At 38.6% G+C, this 23,480-nt stretch overlaps 1 protein-coding gene across 1 annotated transcript in view; it reads right to left on the reverse strand.

Annotated features, from left to right (window-relative positions):
- Positions 1 to 799: 799 nt before the first annotated feature.
- The window catches only part of LOC107192285 (putative sodium/calcium exchanger 7), a 40,565-nt gene continuing 17,884 nt past the window's right edge, over positions 800 to 23,480 (reverse strand). Inside the window, exons 4-9 of the mRNA XM_015581503.1 lie at positions 17,804 to 17,884; positions 11,890 to 12,009; positions 10,059 to 10,388; positions 3,773 to 3,891; positions 3,543 to 3,696; positions 800 to 1,167 (exon numbers count right to left, since the gene is read on the reverse strand). Coding sequence (XP_015436989.1) covers positions 800 to 1,167; positions 3,543 to 3,696; positions 3,773 to 3,891; positions 10,059 to 10,388; positions 11,890 to 12,009; positions 17,804 to 17,884 — 1,172 coding nt within the window. The remainder of the gene's footprint in view (positions 1,168 to 3,542; positions 3,697 to 3,772; positions 3,892 to 10,058; positions 10,389 to 11,889; positions 12,010 to 17,803; positions 17,885 to 23,480) is intronic.

Here is a 23,480-nt window from a genome sequence, read left to right on the forward strand (position 1 = left end):
CCTCGGTTATACCACGAAATATCTAGAGGGAAATGTCGAAAAACGGATGTATAATAATAAATTTTATGGAAAATAATAGGTTGTATTTCTAGAAATCATGTTTGCGAATAAATTTATACGTCAAAAAATAAGATGTTTACCGTCCGTTTGTGTTCAAATTTTTTCATATGAATATTTATTCTGTAGTTAAAAAGATTTTTAATATTCAATTTTGTTGGGGTTATCGAATAATAAGCCAGAAGTTTTTCTTTCATAACATACATTCATTAAAAAGGAAGAAAATAATTGGTGATATCAAGAAGAAGAATCTTACATATTAAATAAACCGAAAGTAAACATACAAATCAAGAGAGACAGATTGCCAACTGGCGTCAGCGAATGAATCCAATATTTCTTATACGACATAATATTTAACTTTGTTGAATCTTGTGTACTCCGCTTGAACTCGAGGTATTATGTAAAAATTTGACAATAGAACGTGTTTACAGAATGTATGAAATAATGTTTAAACTTCAATATTTAGATAGAGATTTTTACAAGATATTAAAAGTAAAGGTCTTCCACAATTATGAATTAGCATTTCAAAGATTCTTTAAATGTTAAATGCATATATATTCCGATACTATTGATATGTAAGGGTACTCAAAATCGAATAACAAAACTTGCATACAATCAGACAAATAACAAAACGAATGCTTTAATGGCAATTATATGCTAGAGATCTTAGAAAAAGGTGTACATTTTTAAATTTTCTTTTATGAAAACAACAAAACTAAGATTCTTTTTTTTATTTGAAACTTTACTTAATATCTTCTGGCCGGTGATCAGTACCAAGTGGATGAATTATTTGAAACTCACTGAGAAACTGAATCACAATAAATGTGAAATATATAGAGTACAAAAGGTATCCGTACGATCTTCGAGCAATCGAGCCCGTAATATTCAAGTAGATAATAGTTGTAAATAAGGAACAGAGCAGGAAGGCGAAACAACCAGGTGCCATGTCGCTTATTCTCATACGTGTACGATAATTCGGCGCTTGAGCAGCGGCCATTCCATAAGTTAGTCCTAATCCCAAAAGTGTATTGAACATCGGTCCACCAAAACAGGCTGCGTATCCCATTCGCGGAAATCCCTGTTTAGCTATGGCGATGTTTGATATCATATCTGTAAGCAGATTTAGCCAGATATTAATTACTGGTTATCTACCGAATGAAGCGTAGTACAGAAATTTGTAAACTGAGTTGCGATCCGCGTAATTTCGCCTAAATATTTAACGAATGGACGATTATAAACCACTTTGACTTTCATTCGAGTTGACAGAAGGACTTAATGCACAACAGAACGGTGTCATTATACTAATTCGTAAAAGATATGTAATAAAACTACTGGGTTAGTATATTAATTCATGTATCACCAGTGTTAAAATGTTCAGTTTATTTTTATATATTGTAGTAATCTGTTGTTAGTAGAGAACTTATAGTACTACTATGGTATTACTACGGTATTACCATAATGCTAGAAAACATGAAATAATATTTTTAGAAAAATTAAAGTGACCTTAGAGACAGATGTAATACGACTTAAACATTTTTTTAAAAACAGTTTCGTTAAGAAGAATTCAAATGTTAAATATATTCTCCAGGGTCAAAACAGTTCAGAAACACAATAAGTGGTCTTTATTAGATAAATATTATATGATTCAATTATTTACATATTAATTTTGATAATAAAATACTATAACCATATATGATAGTTAGCTATCTCTACCTCATATATTCTTCCTTTTTATTTCGTAGTGGCAAAAAAAGGACTACAGTGTTTTTCGCAAAGTGATTATAAAGAGCAGTAGGCAGAATTCTACATCGCTTCATACAATCGCTTCATTGCACATTAAAGCTTATTTCTACATTGTTCCATCTCACTTGTTTATCACTATTCCTCTCTCGTTATCGCCATTAGCAAAATTGAGATTGAAACTCACCTGCTATCATCTAACTCTACAATATAGAAAAACGGCGAAGCGATTATAAGGAGGTCGTTAGAACGAAGGGAGCCGAACAGGTGGAACTGCCTACACACATACTGCGTATATACAGGGTGTCCCGCGGCAAGTGTAACAAGCTGTTTTTTTCCAAAATTATCACAGATATCGAAGTGAAGTTTTTCTTTTAAATTAAATTGTGTAAGGGGGTAAACCATTTGGAGTACAACAATTTTGGGAAGCGGTCTCTTGGGGGGAAAAGTACAACCAACTAACTTTTTCGGTTTTTTACTTGGATACCTGTTATCCAATATTACACGATTTGTTTAAAACATTTTTTAATATTCTGTATAGATAAAGAGTTATAGCACATCGAAGGAAAACATGAAAAGAAGGATACAAGACACATGTAAATTTATCACTTCAAGGACGTTGTCAAATGTTCGGAATAACATGATAAAAAGAATAAATAAATGTTTGAAAATATGTGGGTACCGTTCATGGGCGTGGCCAGGTTATCAGTCAGGGGGTGGGGGGCAAAAATATTAACACATCGACTGCCACAGTGAAAAAGGCTCTACATAGCCAGACACACTTTACTGTGTTTTTAAAGTCATGAATCGTTGAAAATGTATGCGTTTTGTTAATAGAGTTGGTCGTTTTTCAAATTATACAGCAATATTAAATACTACGCAAAAATTTTGTAACTCTAGAAATGAAGGGGGAGGGGGAAAAATCACATTTTTTTCTTGTAGGGTGGAGCAAAAACCACCTTTTTCCGTCCGAAACATGAACATCGTCTTCGTACGTTAAGATATGCTTTTTGAAGAATAACTCTTTCGAATGTCATTTCAAGGTTAACATATTATGCATGGTTGAATTTGTCTTTCCAATAGATACAATATTACACTAATCAAAATCCGTTACCCCGTTCAGAAAAACGACTATGGCATTGAAATATCGAAAAAAATCCTCTGTATAACAGTAATTGCTCCACTGAAGCATTTTTCCCCTAACACATTTTCTCGTATCATTAAAAACAACGGAGATGTTTCAGGTGAAAGTCTTAAGTGACTCACCCTATATATTTCTTCGGCAAAAGTAGAAAAATAAAAAATTCATGTTCTTCTTTCCAAAAATACAACCCTTCATAACGCTACGTATGTAACTTTAAGGTACACACTAGTAAAGTTTTATTTAATAGTCAAGGAGTTTAACATATAATACTTAATAAAACTAAGTAACAAAATTAAAAAATCATAAATTCATCAATTCATATTCTAAGGTTGATGTTTGTTAATTTCTCATTATATAATTTATTCTTAGGGACGAACAAAATTGGCTTATATAGGGTTAAAAGATATTCGAGGTGATTTCTATTTTTACATCAGCACAATAAATAAGTGAGTTTCGGTTTAGATTGAGTACATGATCTCACAATTGTGAGTGTGCAACACAATTAAGTTCCAGCATAAACCGAACACAGAATTTTTAAAGAACAGCCTTCAATTGAAATTATACGCATAATCCGGTTTCATAGTAGCATTTGAACACTTACCACCTATACTGTTACCCCATGCGAGAAACGTAATACCAAGCATGGCATCTGATATACTAAAAGCGTGCCCTATGCACTGGAGGACTGCCATCACTTCCCCAGCCATCAAATATACCGTCAGCATGGCGGTCAAAAATCCAAGGAACGCGAAAGCCTGCAATTAATTCGTGGGGTGTCATTACAAGCAAACCGTAAGGGTATACCGTAGATAAAAACTCCATGAGACTCACGTTATGATACTTCGGTGAACGATTCTCGTCGGTTATACGGAATACAATTACGCCAATTATAGTGCCGACGACAAGGGATATCGGCACGACTGGAACAGGGCCAATATGTCCGTGCCAGACTGCAAAGGAACGGTGAAAATGAGACAATGGTCAAGCCGTCTAATCGAGCCGTTTCAGTTCTCTATTTCTACCACACTGCTGAACAGAAGGTAGTTAAATATTTTTTTGTTCAGTGTCATGCGTAATGTAGTATTAATAGATAGAATGTAGTTTTTTTAAAAGTGCAATTGGACACTTTCGAATTACTCTTTGAGAAGTATTAATGAATTTTCAAACATTCTTTCAGCGAGGCAAGACTTGTCAAATAGCTAAAATCAATAAAGCTAAATAAGATCTTACTACCAATACTTCACACAAAAATAGTAAAGATAAAAAATTCTAGACCTTTATTTTGATAGTATTTCTAAACGCTTTTACAAACAAAACACAAAAGAATATAGAGGTATTCTTCGCGTTACGACGAGGTTCCGCTCCGGAAGTTTCGTCGTAAGTCGAGTTTCCCACAGAATATGCTCATATGTATACAAGATGTCTCAGCTAACTTGATCACCTCGAATAATGACTTAATGGTACACTTTATGAAAATTTTGAGGCATGGAACTTAAATGGCATCAAGGGGCACATCTTGTAAGGTACGTGCTCCTTTTGTGGGTGGAGGAAGTTTAAAGATTTCAAGGTCGTGAATTCGGCACGGCCATCCCACTACAGATAACAACGAGGCTTCGGGAGATCCAGCTCCCCTAACGTGAGACGACCTCGCGAAGCCAGGCCATGAGGTAAACTTCAACGTGTATGTCCTGCTTTATTCACATTTTTCGCATTTCTAGTTATGCCGAGATTTAATGTTTATTAAAAACAAAGATCACAATTAATACATATATGCATTGCCAGGATATTTCTAATCATGTGTACTAAAAAGAGTCACTCATTTTAACAGGCAACGATTATATCATGCTGAAAGCACCAGTGGCGCACGTGTGCTCACACAGGACAGATCGGTTGTGTCGCAGCAATACGAAGACTACTGAAAACTTCCTACTATTGTGTTTTCTTTCCTAAATAAAGAAAATTTACAAAAACGGAGCGTGCACAGTATACATCGGGACAAAAAGGTCTGGAAACTTTCGGAACACTGACGAAGCAACCGGAGCAAGAGGTTGAACTATCCTCAAAACCAACCGAATGGAGCCTGAGCGAAATAGAGGAATTCAAAACATTCTTTGACACTCCAAACACAAAAACCGAAAAAATAGAAAATACACACAAAAACCTAAAAAGTAAAAAATCACTCCGCTCAATGAATACTAAACGGGAACACGTGGCGGCGGCAAGCTCCAACCACAAAAACACAACTTCTCCTGAAACGGAACTTCCGATCAAGGAAAATCTTCTATTAGAGGAAAATAAAAAACGAAAAAAAGAAATAGAAAATCTGAAAGCGTTGTATGAAAAACAAACTAAATCGATGCAAACAGCTGCTACAACAACCCAGGTCACAAACGCTATTACAACAGCAGAAACATCACCAGCATCTATGCAAGTAGATACAATACATAAGGACCCTACAGAGGATTCCTACACAATCGTTCACTCCATAAGGAAACGGAATCTGGATAACAAACAAAAAGTAATGGAGAAGAAGTCCATTAATCACAACCCAGGACCAACACCATCAACCTTAACATCGGGCCTTACAGCAGCATCAATAGAACCATCTTCTACAGTCCAAACACCTGCAGTGAGAGACGAGAAGCGACCCTCACCAATCAATGTTCTTCACCAGGACCCACAAGACACTGTATAATTAGTTAAGGAATCTGCAGATAATTTAAAATTTCACATTAAACGCATCAATAACGAAAAACATATAATTCAGCTGGAGAGTTCTACTGAATTTGACAGACTTAAAAACATATTAGACAGTACTACACACAATATTAAACATATACCCTGTTGAGGATCCAGTCGAATATACCGCCGGAAAATCGCTACTAGCGGAAGCGCCATATTCGCACCGCGAATATCTTTTGTTTTCGACTAGACTGTAAACCTTCGTGGTTCCTAATAAATGTTAACCTCAATAGTGATTAACCATCGCGGGTGTTATTCAATACCCCTCGCGAAAGACTCAACATACCCGAAAGTGGATGAAACACTACAATTATTTATGATAACGCTTGCCCTCGTATTTTGAAGTGCAAGAAATACATGAAGAATTGCAAGAAGTTTCAAACAACAGATTAGAATTCATCAAAGTCACTAGATTTACCTCAAACAAACCAATGAGGGAACACCGCATTCTCCCACTATATCTACAGTGAGTTTAAAAAGTATTCGTACACCCTTTAAAACGGAACAACTCTTTTAAAATTGGTCCAAATGACTTGAGTTTTTTTTTGTGAAGTTAGAGACATTAATTTACTAAATGATGTGAAAAAAAAATTTGAAAAAGTTGCAATTGGTCCGAATCGCGAAGAAAATATTAAAGGTCGTGTTTTACAACTTTTTAATCTGAGGCTATAATGAAAATTTAATAAATACATATCGAAGATTTATGTTAGTTATTTACATATTGAAACTTGTCTGTCGCTCGTTTCTGTATTAACCGATTTCAATGAAAGTTTCAGTATGTACATAACTAACATAAATCTTCGATATGTTGTAGCGGCCAACGGCACGTACAAAGAAAGAACATTTGGCGTGCAAATGGTTGGCGAGTTTTGTGATACCTGCACCAGCAGAGCTATTTTCGAGAAAGCCGCTTTCTTTCCGCTTTCATTTACAGTTTTATACGATGCACATTTTTGCCTTTAGAAACTTTCGTCAAGGGCTTCAATAGCTAAGCGGGTGTCATAAACCTCGAGTTTCCGAAGGGTTGCAAAGCGGGGCCAGATGACCGGCGATGGGCCACGTCACGCGCCTTGGGGACCTGGAGGAAATTCCGCTGCGTTGTCAAACCTCCGCTATGGGTCTCACTCCCGCCAAGTCACACCCCTGTTCCTGAAGCAGCGCGCTAAGGGCGCAAGGAATAGGTGGCGTGATTGGGAATGTTAGGAAGCGCCTGATTGGTTAATGCCTGCGCGCTACATTAATCAATTAGGATAACTTCCGGGTTTTGCGAGCTTCCCGAAAAGAAGAAGCGTCGGGAGACTTGACTTGTATCTCCGACAACGTCAAGAGCAGTTCTTGAACGAATCGTGACCGCACAAACCATAAATAAATAAATAGCCGAATTACTGTGTAGATTATTTAAACACAGCATAAGATCCTTCAATGTATTTATTAAATTTTCATTATAGCCTCAGATTAAAAAGTTGTAAAACACGACCTTTAATATTTTCTTCGCGATTCGGACCAATTACAACTTTTTCAAAGTTTTTTTTCACATCATTTAGTAAATTAATGTCTCTAACTTCACAAAAAAACTCAAGTCATTTGGGCCAATTTTAAAAGAGTTGTTCCGTTTTAAAGGGTGTACGAATACTTTTTACACCCACTGTAGTTCAAATGACGGCAAGCAGCAATCTAACTGAACTTAAAAATATTAAATTCATTTTATACTGTGGCGGCCTTAGGACTGCCACCACGTCCTTGTTTCTTTTCGTTTGGATTTTTTGTAACTTTCACTTTTCTGGTCTTTCGTTTCGCTTTACTATTTCCTGTACATTTTTTCTCTTCAGCGTTTCTCACGGTCTTGTGCGAGTCTGGTTATTGTCATGCACATTTAATAACCAGGTTCCGGCGAGACCGGGCTTCTTACGCCTACATCCACTTTCACTTAGAGTCCTTAGGTTTTCCTAAAAGTCCTTCTTAAAAATTTTTACGTGTTGAACAGCGTAATCGACAGTTTTTTACGCCAGTTCTGTATATTACGTTGCTTATACCCAGAAGTTCATGGAGATTGGGCCCTTGCTGTGGAAGATAGCAGTCCAATGAATATTCGACAAGTGTGCAGAGCTCATGTTCACCGAAGAAGAATAGAAGTTAAAAACTCACATATAAAAAATAACACAAAAATAATTTTATTTATACACGACGTATCGTAGAAACTTTTTCTTTTGGTAGTGTAATAGTCCAAAAGAACTGAACAATTTCTGTATTTAAAGTTTTGTTCTATCTCGTACCGTTACAAAGTTATATTAAATAGCGAAAACAGGCAGAAACATTCATGGAATGTTTTATTAAAATCTGAATTTTTAGGTTCGGAACATTTCTTTTTGAGTCCGAGTTGAAGAAAAGAACAGCGAGTGAAATACGAAAAGGTAGTGAGAGTCGAAGCTGCCAAAAAAATGTCACAGGTTACGTATCCAGAAGAACATACTAACGCAACGATAAAACTTTTTTATTTTTGGTTTTACCGTTCATAAAACGTTTATTAGCATACTGGTGAGAATTTTCTGATTAAAATGCCAAACGTGAAATAATTTGAATCATATTTACTTAATCAAGTGTTTCTTTCATTATTGCAGTTGTCCTTAATTACAAATGATCAAAATTATATCATGTTGGGTATCATTCTAACCAGAAGAAACTCATTATATGTTAATGAAGTTTTCATTAATAATGAATCAAAAAGAAAAAAGGTTTAAAGTTCCATTTGTATTGTCACGTCGATACGCGGTCGTTTAACCCTCCGAACACGGAAACATGGTTACCGGTCCCTATGTCATTTCTGACCCCACACCGATATTCTACTACTACACAGCGACGGCGAGGCTCGAGCTCAAGGACCTCACCGACACTGTGCTAACGCAGGGCAGTATGGCTCGAGCTTAAGCACCTCTCCGATATTACTACGCAATGGCGGTTGCTCGAGCTCGAGCTCGAGCCACCGTCACCATGTATACAATGTAATGATTAGCTGGTTCCACATTACATTTGGATTTTCGTGGTTCTTATTACACTAACTAGAATAAAAATCTCGTGAATTATAAAACAAATTTTATTTATTAATCAATACTTCTGCAGCGTATTGGCCAGGTTGTTCGCATGTAATCAAACATCGGTCGCTTTGCGATTTACGCGACAGCTCCGTCACTGCGTGCGTGTCGCTTTCGAGACCGTGTGTCCCCACCCCTGACTCTGTCACTGTGTGCATGTCGCTCTCGCGAATGCATGACCAGGGACCGTGCTCGGAGGGTTAAACTTTTTTATCTGCCTCAGCTCATATCACCGTCGACTCAAGATCGGGAAGCGCACGTGTTTACATTGTCGCTCGACTGTTCCAAGGGGGATCCCACCTTTACTACGCATACGCGTAGAAGATCTGACCATTTGTCGAATATGCTCCGTATTTTGATGTTACGAATGCCCCCATTGGTAAAGCGAAGAATTTAGATAGCCTAAAACCATTCCCGAGAATTGCACTACACGATGAAAGAAATCGCATCGAAATTGATCGAGTACTTAATTCTTGAGTTATAAGCGACCAGAGGAACAAATAGACTTTCTTTTATACATATTGTATATAAGGAAGGATATATAGGATGTGTAGGTAGTATTGTTCATCTTTTCGAAATAATTCTTACTCCCAGTATAATATGTATGTACTAATGTAGTGTGAGATATTTATGAAAGGTTTATTTATACGAGAAATAAAAACATCTTCTGACCACCATATTCAGAAACATTATCATAAGTAGTAACTATACTAACTATCACTAATGAGCAGGCACTTGAAATGAATAGTACTCAGTGCATAAACATTTCATTATTGATTTAATCGAGAACGAAACTTAATACAAAAAAATACTGTCTTGTACGACATGATAGCCTAATGTTTTCATATATAGGTAATAACAATATTTCGGATTGTATCACCGATTTAGTAAGAACCTGTATTTGTGAAATGAGTTTCAAAAAATAACCTGAAGAATGGAAAACTAATTTCAGACTTGTCTTATAAAATCTTTTTTACATTTTTCTGCATTATGAGAACATTTTTTATGCATAACGTTTTCATAAAGTATAGTTAAAGGAAATGAGTTTTTAATAATGGATCCATTGTATTCTTTTTTAGCCTACACCATCTATCGAGATATAAATCTCTGGCTATTTGTTTTAGATTGAGCTAAACTCCGGCAATTTTGTACATTAAAAAAAAAAGTTCAAGATCGTGCTCGTATTTCATCGTGCTTGAAAATATGTCTGGGTAAGTTGGAGCTTTTATTAGCGGGTGGGATTTATATCAGTAGTTGTAGAAGTCGCGACAATTAATACCACTAACCATTTAATAGAAACAATGCCAACGTCGGTGTCACACACAGCTGGAAGCAATTTAGCAGTTTGGACCAGCCTTTCTTCGCGGCGGCCATGTTCACAAGTGGGATAAATAATTGAAGTAGGAACATGGCAGGTGCGCGGATAATTAAAATGAACTTAAAAATCCAATTCGCGTTCGTCCATTCCTCCTCCCCTATCGGTGTGATATCATACAGGAATTCCTTGAACAGTCCCTGTGGTCTGTCAGTATCTTCTTCACGTGATAGTGTATCATCTGATAACGTTGACTTCTGTAACTTCTTTTCCCGTTGCAGTTCCATGGCAATTGCAATATCTGACATGGAAAGCACATGTAATAATTATACAGTGTACAATGATAATAACTGTTATAAAGATCTTAATTAGAAGCAGATGTTTTGTATGGAAAACTGTTTAAGACAATGGAAAATTATCATATATTATTATAAATTCTGTTAGGATGTTTTTGTGTATAGTGTACAGATTGTACACAAAAATAAACTAACAATAAGAGAGTGTGTAATAATAAGGATAATGTGTATTATACAGAGAAGTGTCAAAGTCTTAGGGTGTAATACACAGGGTGCCTTTGAAACAGATTTAAAATTTTGCGGACTTGTAGTGCTCACCAAACCAGATAAATATGGATCTACAAATCAATCCTTTCAGAGTAAACAACGATTCTATATTTCCATATTCTAATTGCAAGCTATCCTTCCGTGCCTGTTTTTTACATTTGCATCTTGATTTCTCGATAACTACGGTAAACACTTGTTTATATGGATTTATGAAACATTTAGTGTATTCTTCCTCAATAAACAAGTCAACATACACATACATACTTGTGGCATTGATGACAGAATGTATGTCAAATAATTAAAAATGAAATAGAAATTTTTGGAAGAGCATGAAATTCGATGATACGTACGTGCCGAGTATGTACTGAAATGGAAGGACGACACATAAAATGATTCTTATAAGAACTTAAATTAGTAGTTTCGTACTGTAAGCTGAAAACAGATACAGAAAGATAGCTCTGAGTATTGTTGACTGAAAATATTTTGCTTATATTGTTAGTTTAATGAGAACTACGAGTTTGAAAAATTTTAAACCACCTTTCACAAACACCCTGTGTACAAATAAACTATGGATAAAAATTTGGAATATGTATGATAAATGCAGATAAGACGCTAAAATTTACAAGGTAAATTGAAAAGAATTTCCATACAGTATAATATTGTTCTATTTCTCATCTGTTAAACTCCTTAGCAGAAAAAATGACATCTCTTTAACTTCCACTTTCAGAAATAGTCAGCAGTCATAATCAGCAGACTACAAATATTTATGCAAATACAGATTTTTAGAGACTCATTCGTGAAAACAGAGGTAAAACAGAAATTTAATACCTTACTGAAACAATTTTACCGAGGAAATCAGAAAGTAAAGTCCACGATAAACTTCATAAATACCTTTGTTCCCTCATGTTTTCCTCAGGCACATCTGCTACAAATGCGTAACCTCCACAGCGTCGTAATAAATAATTATCAGCAAAACACTCGAATAAAATTTCATCTAATAGTACATGATGTACATATACTTTACATCAAATAATACGAAGAAGTGAAAGTAATTAAAAGCGTAAATAATATGAAAATTAAAGTGAAACGTGACTCTGCAAGCTGCTCCTCGAACCACCATTCGAGGAGTCGTCATTTCTCAACACGCAACGTTCTTGAAGAGACCAGTTAGAGATTCATGAATACAGGATGTTCAATTTTAATATAATGGAATTTTGGAGAGTCATTGATCATTCGTACCGAGCTTAGTTCGCAGGCTAAAAGCACGTGGCCTCACGGGAATCTTGAGAGCGCTGGCTGCATCCTTGTTCGCCAAGTAAGTGCGCAGGACGTCTGGATCCGATTCACTTGGGATCCTGCCTGTAAAAGTACGTAAGGAAGTCCGAGCGGCAACGATCGATAAATGCAGTGGCGCAGGCAACTCTTTTTGTTTTTGCCGACCGGCCGACGCGACGGATCGTTCCCAATTGCTTTCTGGTCTTCGTCGAACAGACGCGTAATGATTGAGTTCTGTTGCATACTAAGTATGAAAAATGAAAAAAGAAGCGAAGCGCTTTTTGCATGTCAAACGGATGCTTCAAGCATTGGAACGTAAGTACTTCACTCTTTGTTGTTTTATCGACACAAAAAGAGCTCTTGTTTCTAACGAACTCTAGCTTTACTGTTTCAAACTGAGGGTAAGTCTATGTTCTTTACTTTTGTTTGTAAAACGTTAGACTATAAATACAAGCCGAGTCCAGACGAATGATACGAACGAGTAAGAAATGGTTTTATGTTGAGAATTGCTCGTCAATTGAAGGGTCTAGTGCAAGAGGGAGCTATGCCAGAACAGTAGCATTGTGAGATATTAAGGCTTTTTCAAGAAGTAGTGTATACTACTATTGTAGTATACTATACATAGAGTAGATGTCCCAATTATAGCCACCTTAAGATTACAGCGTAGCTTGATTCAATCATTTTACGTGTTGTTTAATCTAAATATCATCTCAGTTTTAAACATAATATTATTTAACATTTCTTTCATCCAAATTAATAGTTTGGTACATTAAATATGAAGAATTAATCAATAATAAATTAAAATCTGTAGGCAATCCCAGTGTCACTACAACTATTACCTCAAAAATGTAAGTCATTTTTATATACCTTTAACAATTCATTTTGTACAACAGATATAGGTTAAATAGTAAAATTACAGCTCTTTCTTTACAATGATTTCGCCATCACTTCATACTTATGTAGTCACATGTTTGACGCGTAAATGGTACATTCATTTTGCAACATGTATTTTTAAATACCAGGTACACACATGTACATGTACTTCTCTGCGTTTATGTATATCAAGAGTTCCAATTTAATATTAATACTTTTTGTACACAATTTTTTGTACGGTACGTTTTTATTTAGTAAAGCAAATAATGTGGCAATAATTGGAATATCTACCCTACTGCGTGTTGTGTCATATACAGGATGTCTCAAAATACCTTGGACTCCGGAAATGAGAGGTTCCTGTGATTTTCTGCTAAGAAAAAGGTTGAAACGACTTCAGCGAGCTATCATTGAAGGTCATGCAAGGTCAAATGTGGTAGTAAAATAAACTTTCTTACATTACAGGAAACGCTCGAAGTGGTGACCGTTTGCGTCAATGCAAAGTTGCAATGTTCGTATCGCTGCATCATAATTACAGCATGTGCTAGAGTAAGTTCAGAAACGATAAGACATGCACGTGATGCAGCGATACGAAGATTGCAACTTTGCATTGGCACAAACGGTCACCACTTCGAGCATCTCCTGTAATGTAAGAAAGTTTATTTTACTACCACATTTGACCTTGCATGACCTTCAATGATAGCTCGCTGAAGTCGTCTCAACACCGGCTATCACATCGCGATAAAAAAAACATAGCATTCCATTAAAGAAAATAGAGATGACCTTGAAATCTCCTCTATGCCTTCACCCACGCAGAAAATGTTTGTCACAATATGCCCCCCTCTGTACCGTGTAAGTTTTGTATATAACATTTTTTCATATTATTACAAATAACGGCAATATTCAAAATGGACATAGTCATTGCCCCACCCTGTATGTATATTGCTTTTTTTAAGGTTAAACTGCTTTTACCTTAGACAGAAATATAGAAAGTTACGAAATTCGCCGTGATTTGTAGAAAATATCGCTGCCACTATTAGAAGCACTTATAATTGCTACTATCTATATCAAATCAATTATTCTAAGAAAAATTCATACTGCAACATACATGGGGAGTTGTTTATAGAGTTTCTCGTCCAGAACACGAATCCGGAAGCAGAATTTCTCCATCCCTCTCAGTTTTTGAAAAACATGAGCTTTTGTAAAAACACCCGGTTTGGGCGAAAAATCACATATTACGTGAAAAGTAAAAACAGTAGAAAGTTCAATTTAATCTTGAAAGGTACAGGAGAGTTTCCTGCATATAGCTGTGTATATAGTTATCAAATTGTATAATTTTTAATGGTTGTAAATTGCCGTAAAAGTGTAAAAAAAGAGCCGATGTGCGTACTTTCTATGCACTGCTTTTGTATTTTTACGAAAAGTTCTTTGCCCACCACGTATTTGCTACATAATACCGGATTGTATAGACATTTCTGAAGAAGAAACTATCCAGAACAAGTTTCGAAACAGTTTTAGTGTGCGCTAGGTTTTGCCGCCACGCAGCTATTGTTCGCTTACCTCGACTCTTCAGTGCCGTAGCTACGCGTAATGGATAGCGATAGTACTGTCCAATGGGTACACTCTTGTCGTATGAACAAATGTTTGATTTTTTCCATGTATTCTTGGATGCTATGTAGTCCCGCAATTGCAATAAACCTTTCCCGATCACTTTCAGTTTCTAATTATTTCAATGTTCGCTGCATGTATTATATGTATGACTTATTAGTAAAACGCTGTTAAAAACATACTCAATTGTTAATGAGTTTACAGGATGTTTATTGTTATGATTTTACATGATTCCAAACACTTTCTGAAATATGGAAATATGTGAAACATATTAAAAAATATTTGGAAACAACACGAAGTCTATTTAAGCATTATTTTGTTATTTTTCTCTAATAAATTCATGGCCAATACTTCTGGAAGACTTCGAGATAGAAAAGTAGTGTAATTTTCTGGGGTTTAGAGAAGGCCGAGAAGTAAGAGTTTTATCGCAGGCGCTCTGGAAATCTTAACATCATGTTATTGATCTGGTGTAGAGTAAATCAGTAAAAGGAACGTTCCAAGAAAAAATGAAAAAAATACTTCTTTATTACACGACATGCTCTCTCCTTTCACGCCTTATTGCGAACTAACGACGTCCGGTAGCACACGCTACCTCATACATGTGCCACACATACACACCGCTCACAGCGCATACTTATCAACATAATCAGTCGATATTGTCGTCGCCTCTCTTACTACTTATATTGTTTAATGTGTTTCACATATTTCCATATTTCAGAAAATATTTGGAATCTTGTAAAATCATAATAATAAACACCCTGTAAACTTAATAACAATTGAGTATGTTTCTTAACGGCTTTTTACTAATAACGTATAGTACATAAATCGAACATTAAAATAATTTGAAACTGAAAGTGATCGGGAAAAGTTTATTACAATTGCGAGACTAGTATACATCCAAGAATACATGGAAAAAATCAAACATTTATTCATACGACAAGAGTGTACCCATTGGACAGTACAGAAATGTCTTGATAAGTGTGAATGCCTCGGTTTCGCGGAGTCACTGAAAGAGAAAGCATCTCTTTCCATTCGATTGGACTGCGTGAGCCCGCCTGCGACGCTCCCACCGGCCAATGGTTATATTGTAATCGCTGCAGTTCGCGTTATCTTACTCGGTCTCGATGTGTCTCGTTCCTTCTCTTCCACACACAGTCCGATTGTGTGTGAATCGTTTCGGCCAATAATAAAAACACGTGTGACTGGAGGTGATCCAGCCACCATTGTAACATCGACAGCTTTCTAAGCATTCGCTGCGACGAAGCGTCGTGCATATGCTCTGTCCGTCGAGTTCGTCGTGCCAGTCGGTAAAAAGAGACTTTTTTCGACGAGTCGACGCGACGGCTGAACGAGGGGACATCAAAAAAAGATTACATTCCCAGGTATCGGTGATACAACGCTAATGCAACGATGAAACTTTTTTATTTTTGATTCGTTGTTAATGAAACTTTTACTAGTATATTGGTGAGATTTTTCTGATTAAAATGATACCAAATACGACATAATTTGGACATATTTACTCACGTAGAAAGTGTTAATGGTTCATATTCGTTCATTATCATTTCTGATAAATCATAAGTAAATATGGTCCAAATTATATCGTGTTTGGTATCATTTTAATCAGAAAAATCTCATGAATATGTTCGTAAAAGTTTCGTTAACAAAGAACCAAAAACAAAAAGTTTCATCGTTGCAATTGTTCCCCTCGTTCAGCCGTCGGCTGAAAAAATTATACGCTGGACTGGTTCTACGGCCCCCTTCCCTAGTGGTGGGGATGACGACTATCGCTGTCGATCACGCGTAGCTACGGCACTGAAGAGTTGACGTCAGCGAGCAATGGCCGCGTGGCAAAACGCCGCGCTCATGTTGCCGACGGATATTTTACCGACTTGTTTGAAACTAAAAATTGTTCCGAAACTTTTTTTGGACGGTTTCTTCTTCAGAGATGTCTACAGAATCCGATACTATGTAGCAAATTCATGCTAGGCAAAGAACTTTTCGTGAAAATACAAAAATAGTGCATAGAAAGCGCGCTCATCGGCTATTTTTTAAACTTTCACGGCAATTTACAGCCATTAAAAATTACACAATTTTATAACTATGTACACTGTTATATTCAGGAAACTCTCCTCTATCTTTCAAGAGTAAAATAAAGAAGAAGTAGAGTAACTGTGTTTTTACAAAAGCTATTATTTTTCAAAAACTGAGGGAGATGGAGCAATTCTGCTTCCGGATTCATGATCCGAACGCGACTCTATAAGGATCTCTCTATGGATATTGCAGATGTGAAAAAAGTTTGAATCTGTTGGACAGTGTTGTTCTATACATTTTGTTCTGTACGAGCAAGCGCACGGTACATATTATTAAGGTATATCAATGGTGTAAATGGATTGGAATGGATGGTACATTAACATCAATTGGGAAATCTTTGAGCGTCTATCATATTTACCAGATATTACCCTGTCAGGTGACTATTCATATAAAAAGCTAAATCATTTTGTATCAGGATGAATTTTCAACACAAACAAATTATGGCGAATAGTCAGAATTTCAGAATTCCACTTCATCAATTTTTAGAATGAACGAATACTATTTTTTTACAATAAGGTTGAATAAATTGATAGAAGATGGTAAGAGCGACAGGAAAGGAATACTAGTGTACTGTCGTTCTCTTGTAAGTACTCCATATTATAATAATATATTATTTATTTTATTTATTTATAAATATATACTCAATATTAAAATAATATTAACGTGAACGTTAGTTGTACGTACAATTAGTGATGGAATTATTTCGTGAAATAGGAGCAGTATTTGTAAATAAATTATCGGTGTATATATAATTTCGTATTTATACCGAAAAATTTATACGGATTACTTACTAAATCAAAACGAATTCCTGTTATTGAGGAGATTCAACTATAAGAATATTATACATATACGCAAGGTTCACATCCAGATGAAAAATGAAACATCTGCTTTTATGAACACTACTCAATTATAATCCTTGTTTCGTCTGATATTTTTCAATACGTATTAAATTAATTCCATCGCTAATCTTGAAGAGTAATCAATAGATTTATATTTTTAATTGTAACACGCAATACCGATCAGACGATACAGATTCCATAATTAAACCATAACTACTCGGTGCTTTTAACGTTTCGGTCTTCTACCCCTCTTTTATATTCTCATTTCCAACAATAATATTACACCGGAGTCGCGTTAAAGTTCCACGATTAAATTAGAGGCAAAGTTATTCTTTTAAATGGGGTTTCCCAGTGAATTCAGTATAAAGTATTTTTATCGCGCGGAAACGCGTCCCTCCAGGTAAGATTTGACTACGCCACTGTAAACGTGCTACCGCGTTTCTTGAAAACTCGTCCAAAATGGAACGCACTTTTAATCTTTTCCTCCCTGGTCTCATACATTTGCATTAACACTACCACCACGATGAAGAGTACGTAGCATAGAACAAAACCTGTAATAAGAAAAAAAACGATAGACCGTTTTTAACAGTTTTTAAAAATGATCTATTCTAAGAAAAATAAGACAAATTTGAAAATAACTGGGAAATAGTGAAAAATTATCTGGAAATGTGTTCTAGTACTAGTGCAAATGAATCTATTTATTTAAATGAATATTTTTGAACACAATTTCATGGTAAGCAGTTTTTCATTTTCAAAATATTCAGGATAATCGTTATCTGTTAGTGTGAATGTGAAACTTCTTTGTGTAGTAATTATTGACAAACGTTTTAAAAGTCAGGTATATTTTTGCTATTTTTCAGCTTACCTCTTTAGAAACATTTTTGTCAACGAAATAAATTTTCGATGTTAAACATTTATTTTTTCCACTTTAATCTAAACATTCACATACTTTCTAAAAATTCTAATATAGTGCATATTCAATTGTTATAACTGAAAAGCTTCACAGAGAAAGAAACTCGTCAAAGCAGACGGCGCTGTAGTTTAAACGTTCACATTTTTTGTATATGCAAATGTCTATTGCCATGCATGTAGCAAGCAGTCATAAAGCAAACTTCATTAACAATGTTCCGGGGGTAAAGAAAAAAAACAGAACTGCAATTTGAACTCATCGTGCTGTTCTCCCTTACAAAGCAGCGCCGGTGTTGCTTATCACTGTAGGTACAGACGCAATTCGCAGAGTTATCTTAGCAAACAAATTTATTATATACGAGATAAGCATTTCATGGTAGAATTTAAATAAAATATAAAACTCTCTGGTATATTCAAGTTAGGTTATATAAAGCGTTATAATCCATTATCTCCAAAGGTGTTAATTCTCAAACCATAATAATGCTGAGCAAGATATACCGCGTGACTTTTGATTTCTATCAGAATTTTCGTAACACGTATTCTGTACTTAGTTTGTAGACAATACAAATTCTGCAATAATACTTCTAATATTTATATAGAGGAAAGAAACGTGTTAAAAATTATACCAAGTATTTCATTTGAGTATATTATACATATAAGTCACAGTAAAAGCGTGAGGTTTAGTAAAGGTATGCACGTACTACTCAATACATGCAGTTACGTATGATTTAGCAGAAGTATCTATGGATAATGCATACATTTTCTACAGCACGTAGCAGCTTTACGTTTTAGTAAAAGCATAATGTCGAAAGTATAATTTTTTAATATATAGGTATATTTAAAAGACAAAAATAAAAACTGAAAACTTAACACTTTATTTGATAATTCAAGAATCTTTTGTTACGAGCCCGAGCCGTAGCAACGCGAGAGGCCGGCGAGTTTAGGTTTTTCAAGGAATATGGTATCAGTTTATTAGTAAGGTGCGCGGACGAATCTGACGCGAAGCCAGAGAGCCGCTAGGATGTTTGAAAACGAGGACGAACCTGATGCGAAATCAGGGAGCCTCTAGGAATGGAGTCACTTGCGGACGAACCTGATGCGAAATCAAGAAGCCGCAGGAAGGTGAAATTCGTGAACGAACCCGATGCGAAATCGGGGAGTCACTAGAATGTGATTTTGCAGACGAACTCAGCGCGAAACTGAGGAGCTGCGAGGAGGGTGGGAAATCTCTACAGACGAACCTGTTGCGAAATCATGGAGCTGTTAGGATTCGGACGAACCTGATGCGAAATCAGGGAGCCGCAGGATTATTCAAGTTTCGTGGACGAATCCGATGCGAAATCGGAGAGCCACTGGGTTGGAAATACTCTTGGATAAACGTAATGCACGGACGAACCTGATGCGAAATCAGGGAGTCGTTAGGAAATGTTAGTTAGTGCCTCGTAACCTTTGAATTTATAATTAATACAACTCGAGCGGTACAGTTGTATTAGTGTGGGAACGGTCGACCTGATATTATTCTAAACTAGAGGAAACTGGTATATCGATAATACTACAGATTTCTAGATCGTGTTATGGATTCAAAATGAACTATACAGATTTATAAAATAACAGTATAATCAATCAGTCTTTAGTTACAAATGTGTTGTGTAGTGTTGTCGCGTAGTAGTAAGTAATAATGAAATAATAACTATTACCGAAATGAATAGGTGCTCGGTGTTAACGCACTGGCGAGGCGGGGGTTGCGAGTGGATTTTACGGAATAATGCCAAAATAATAATTCTAGCCGGAATACAAATAAACTGTTCACGGTTTACTACAAGGTTAACAGGATTCGAAAGGGAACTTTAGCCAGATCTCACCAACTCACAAGAACGTGACGTGACGTGACTCTAAAGGCGACGGTACAGTTCTTATCCCCCGAGGGTTAAAATCAACGGGTTTATATAGGCCTAGAAATTGGTGGAGATGCCATGAAATTTCCATGTAAGGAAATTTTTCACGGTTGAAGTGGCGTCACGCTTCCTAATTTTTTTTTGTTATCACGCCGTGGAAACGGGTTTTACTCCCTCGCTTACTCAAGAGAAACGAAAACGTAAGGGCGTTTTCCTTTGCCGGGTGCGAGCTCAGACTATTAGAGCGAGAGGTATGATAGAAAATTCTTCATACGTAACACTTTTTTAAGAAAATCGGTTGTTTTTATTTAATAACTGTAAGAATGAGGTTTGGTTAGGTTATATTTTTATTTAATACACTTATGTAGAAAGAAACAATTATAATGTAAAATAAATAGTTCAGTTATATAAATTAGTAGAAAATGTTCCTGTTTACTGATTTTATTCATTTTAATAATATAACCAAACTAAATGATTTTTACCCGTGAAATTAACTGCCAACGTAAACTGTAAAGACACATCCCTATTAATCCAAAATTTATAAGTTGTATACGAACAATTGCTAGCTAAAGTGTTTATTGAAATGAATGCATTTTTGTTTGTGCATGTATTTACTAGTAAAAGTATAAATTTCGTTCCTTCTGAATACATTTACTAACCAGATTAGTAAGTACAGACATTGACCAGGAAATCTAAACATTTACTGAATTAACGATTTTACTGTATTACATACATACAGTAGTCTATGCTTTTATTCATTAAATATTACTGTTTACAATTATTATCGGTAATTATTTACCGATAATAATTAGATACAAAGGGGTACTCCGCATCGATTCCGATGGCCTTGAAATATATTGTGAAGGTCATCATTCTGAATAATTTTCCCTATATGTTACTTTCGCTCAGCCATAGATTCTGAGCTATACGGAAAGATATTTCTAACATTTCCAACTCTAATTTTAGGATTTGTACAATGTAGAGAAGATGATAATGATAATGACAATGATAAAGTGGAGAGTTGTACGCGTTACTTGCCCCGCTCGCTCGAAGAAATTTGGGTATCGTATTTTGTACGTCCTGTTTGGGTTAGGCATGGCTCCGTCTATTTTTCCCCTGTGTGGTGGGGGACAGAATACGCCCACGGTAATCCCTGCCTGTCGTAAGAGGCGACTAAAAGGGACTGTTGGGATCGCGGGACTGTGGCACCCGCGGTCCGGTGGGGGGGGGGGGGGCTCTCGCTTCCCCCACCACAGAGAGGGCGCTCCGCCGTCCACTGGCGGAACGGGCGCTGGGCAGGTACCGGTCGTGTTCGCAAGAGATCCCGGTGCCTCCCCGCACAGCGCCGAGCCCGGCCACCGTGAGGTTTTAGTGGGTATTTCCCCTGGGCCTTGCCCTATTGGGGATGAGTCCCACACTACCCCCGCCCCACTCCTTCCACATTGGAGGATGGTGGGGGTGTGCGTAAATGCATTCCCTCACGTAAAAAAAATTAAAAAAAATGGGTGATGCATAGTGGTGACGGAGGGTCAACCGGGGCGTGCCTCAGGGGTCCGTTTTGGGACCCCTGCTGTGGAACCTGGTGTACGACTCGGTTCTGCGCGGGCCCCTCCCGCCCGGTGTGCGTGTCGTCTGCTATGCAGACGACACGCTGATCATCGCATTCGGGATGGAGTGGACAAGGACCATTCGGCTGGCGGAGGTGGGGGCGGCACTTGTCGTCGCCCGGATTCGGAACCTGGGGTTACAGATCTCGCCGCCAAAGACGGAGGTGGTCATGTTCCATGGACTACCTCTGTCGCGGCGAGTCCCCCAGGCCTGGGTCCGTGTAGGAGCTGCCTGTGTCCGGGTCGGGGGCCGAATGAAGTACCTCGGCCTCGACCTGGACAGCCGCTTGCGCTTCGAGGAACACTTCGACCGCCTGGTCCCCCGGATTGAGGGCGTGGCGACCCTATTGGGTCGTCTGATGCCCAATCTCGGGGGGCCAGAAGAGAAGGTACGCCGCCTCTACATGGGGGTGGTGCGGGCCATGGCCCTATGCGGTTCACCCGTATGGGCCGACGCCCTGATGGTCCGCCGGCGAGGCCGGCAGTTGTTGCGGCGCATACAGCGCCGCATGGCCATCAGGGTCGTGAGGGGCTACCGCACCATCTCCCACGAGGCGGCGGCCGTCCTGGCAGGGGTCGTGCCCTTCGACTTCCAGGCGGAGGCTGACGCCGATGTATATCGGTGTCTGCAGGGCCTCCGCCGGTATGGGGTCGACCCGCCGGACGACGCGGTCGGAGTGTTGAAGCGCCAGAGCCGGCGGCTCGCTCGCGAAAAGTGGCGGCGCCAGCTGTTTGACAGCGGCGCCACCCGGTAGCGAGCCGTGGGCGCGGTCCTGCCCGTCCTTGATGGATGGCTGGACCGTCGGCACGGCAGGCTGACCTACCGGCTCACGCAGGTGCTCACCGGGCACGGATGCTTCGGGGGGTACCTGCAGAGGGTTGGAGCCGAGGCGACGGCAGAGTGCCACCAGTGCAGCGCGGAGGTTGACTCCGCGCAGCACGTGTTGGAGGAGTGCCCGGCCTTTGCCAGGGAGAGGCGGGTGCTCCGTCTAGCGGAAGGGGGAGACCTCTCGCTCCCGGCCGTGGTTGCGGCCATGGTGGGGAGCGAGAGGTCGTGGAGGGCGGTGTCCTCCTTCTGCGAGACTGTCATCTCGCGGAAGGAGGACGACGAGCGGGACCGCGAGGTGCGCGATCCCGCTCGTCGATAGAGGAGGAGAGCGAGGCGGGATGGACATCGGGAGCCGGAGCTTCGGCTCCTGTGGCTTCCGCCTTCGCGCGCGCGTCCGCTGGGGCCGCTGATGCGGTCGGGGTGGGGTCCCCGACTGCATCCAAAGCGGTCCGGTAGGGCCGACGTCAGGGTGCAGTCCCCTGACGCCGGCGGAGTAGAGAAGGGGGGGTGACCAGGGCAGTGGTCACCTCTGGGGGGCGTTCGATCGCCCCCGCGGAACGGGCTTCCCGATAAGGGGAGCATGGGCGCGGTGGTGGCGGTGCGTTCACACAAGATCCCGCCACCACCGAGTTCCGCCCGAGTAGGCTGCCGCGGGCGTTTTAGTGGGTGAGAGTCCCACACTACCTCGGAGTCCCACCCCAGGACTTCGAGGTGTGCATAATGCATTTCCCCCGCTTAAAAAAAAAAAAAAAAAATGGGTGATGCATAGTGGGATGTTGGGTGCGTGGTTAACACTGGCTGGTGTGTAATGCCAGCGCCTGGGATGAACTCCTGGGCTCACTAGACCATGACCCTTGGAGTCGCCCGTACCGAATAGTCCTCGAACGTGTCCGGCCCCCCCCCCCGG

This window comes from Dufourea novaeangliae, unplaced genomic scaffold (assembly GCF_001272555.1).
Source record: "Dufourea novaeangliae isolate 0120121106 unplaced genomic scaffold, ASM127255v1 scaffold294, whole genome shotgun sequence".
Classification (NCBI taxonomy): domain Eukaryota; kingdom Metazoa; phylum Arthropoda; class Insecta; order Hymenoptera; family Halictidae; genus Dufourea; species Dufourea novaeangliae.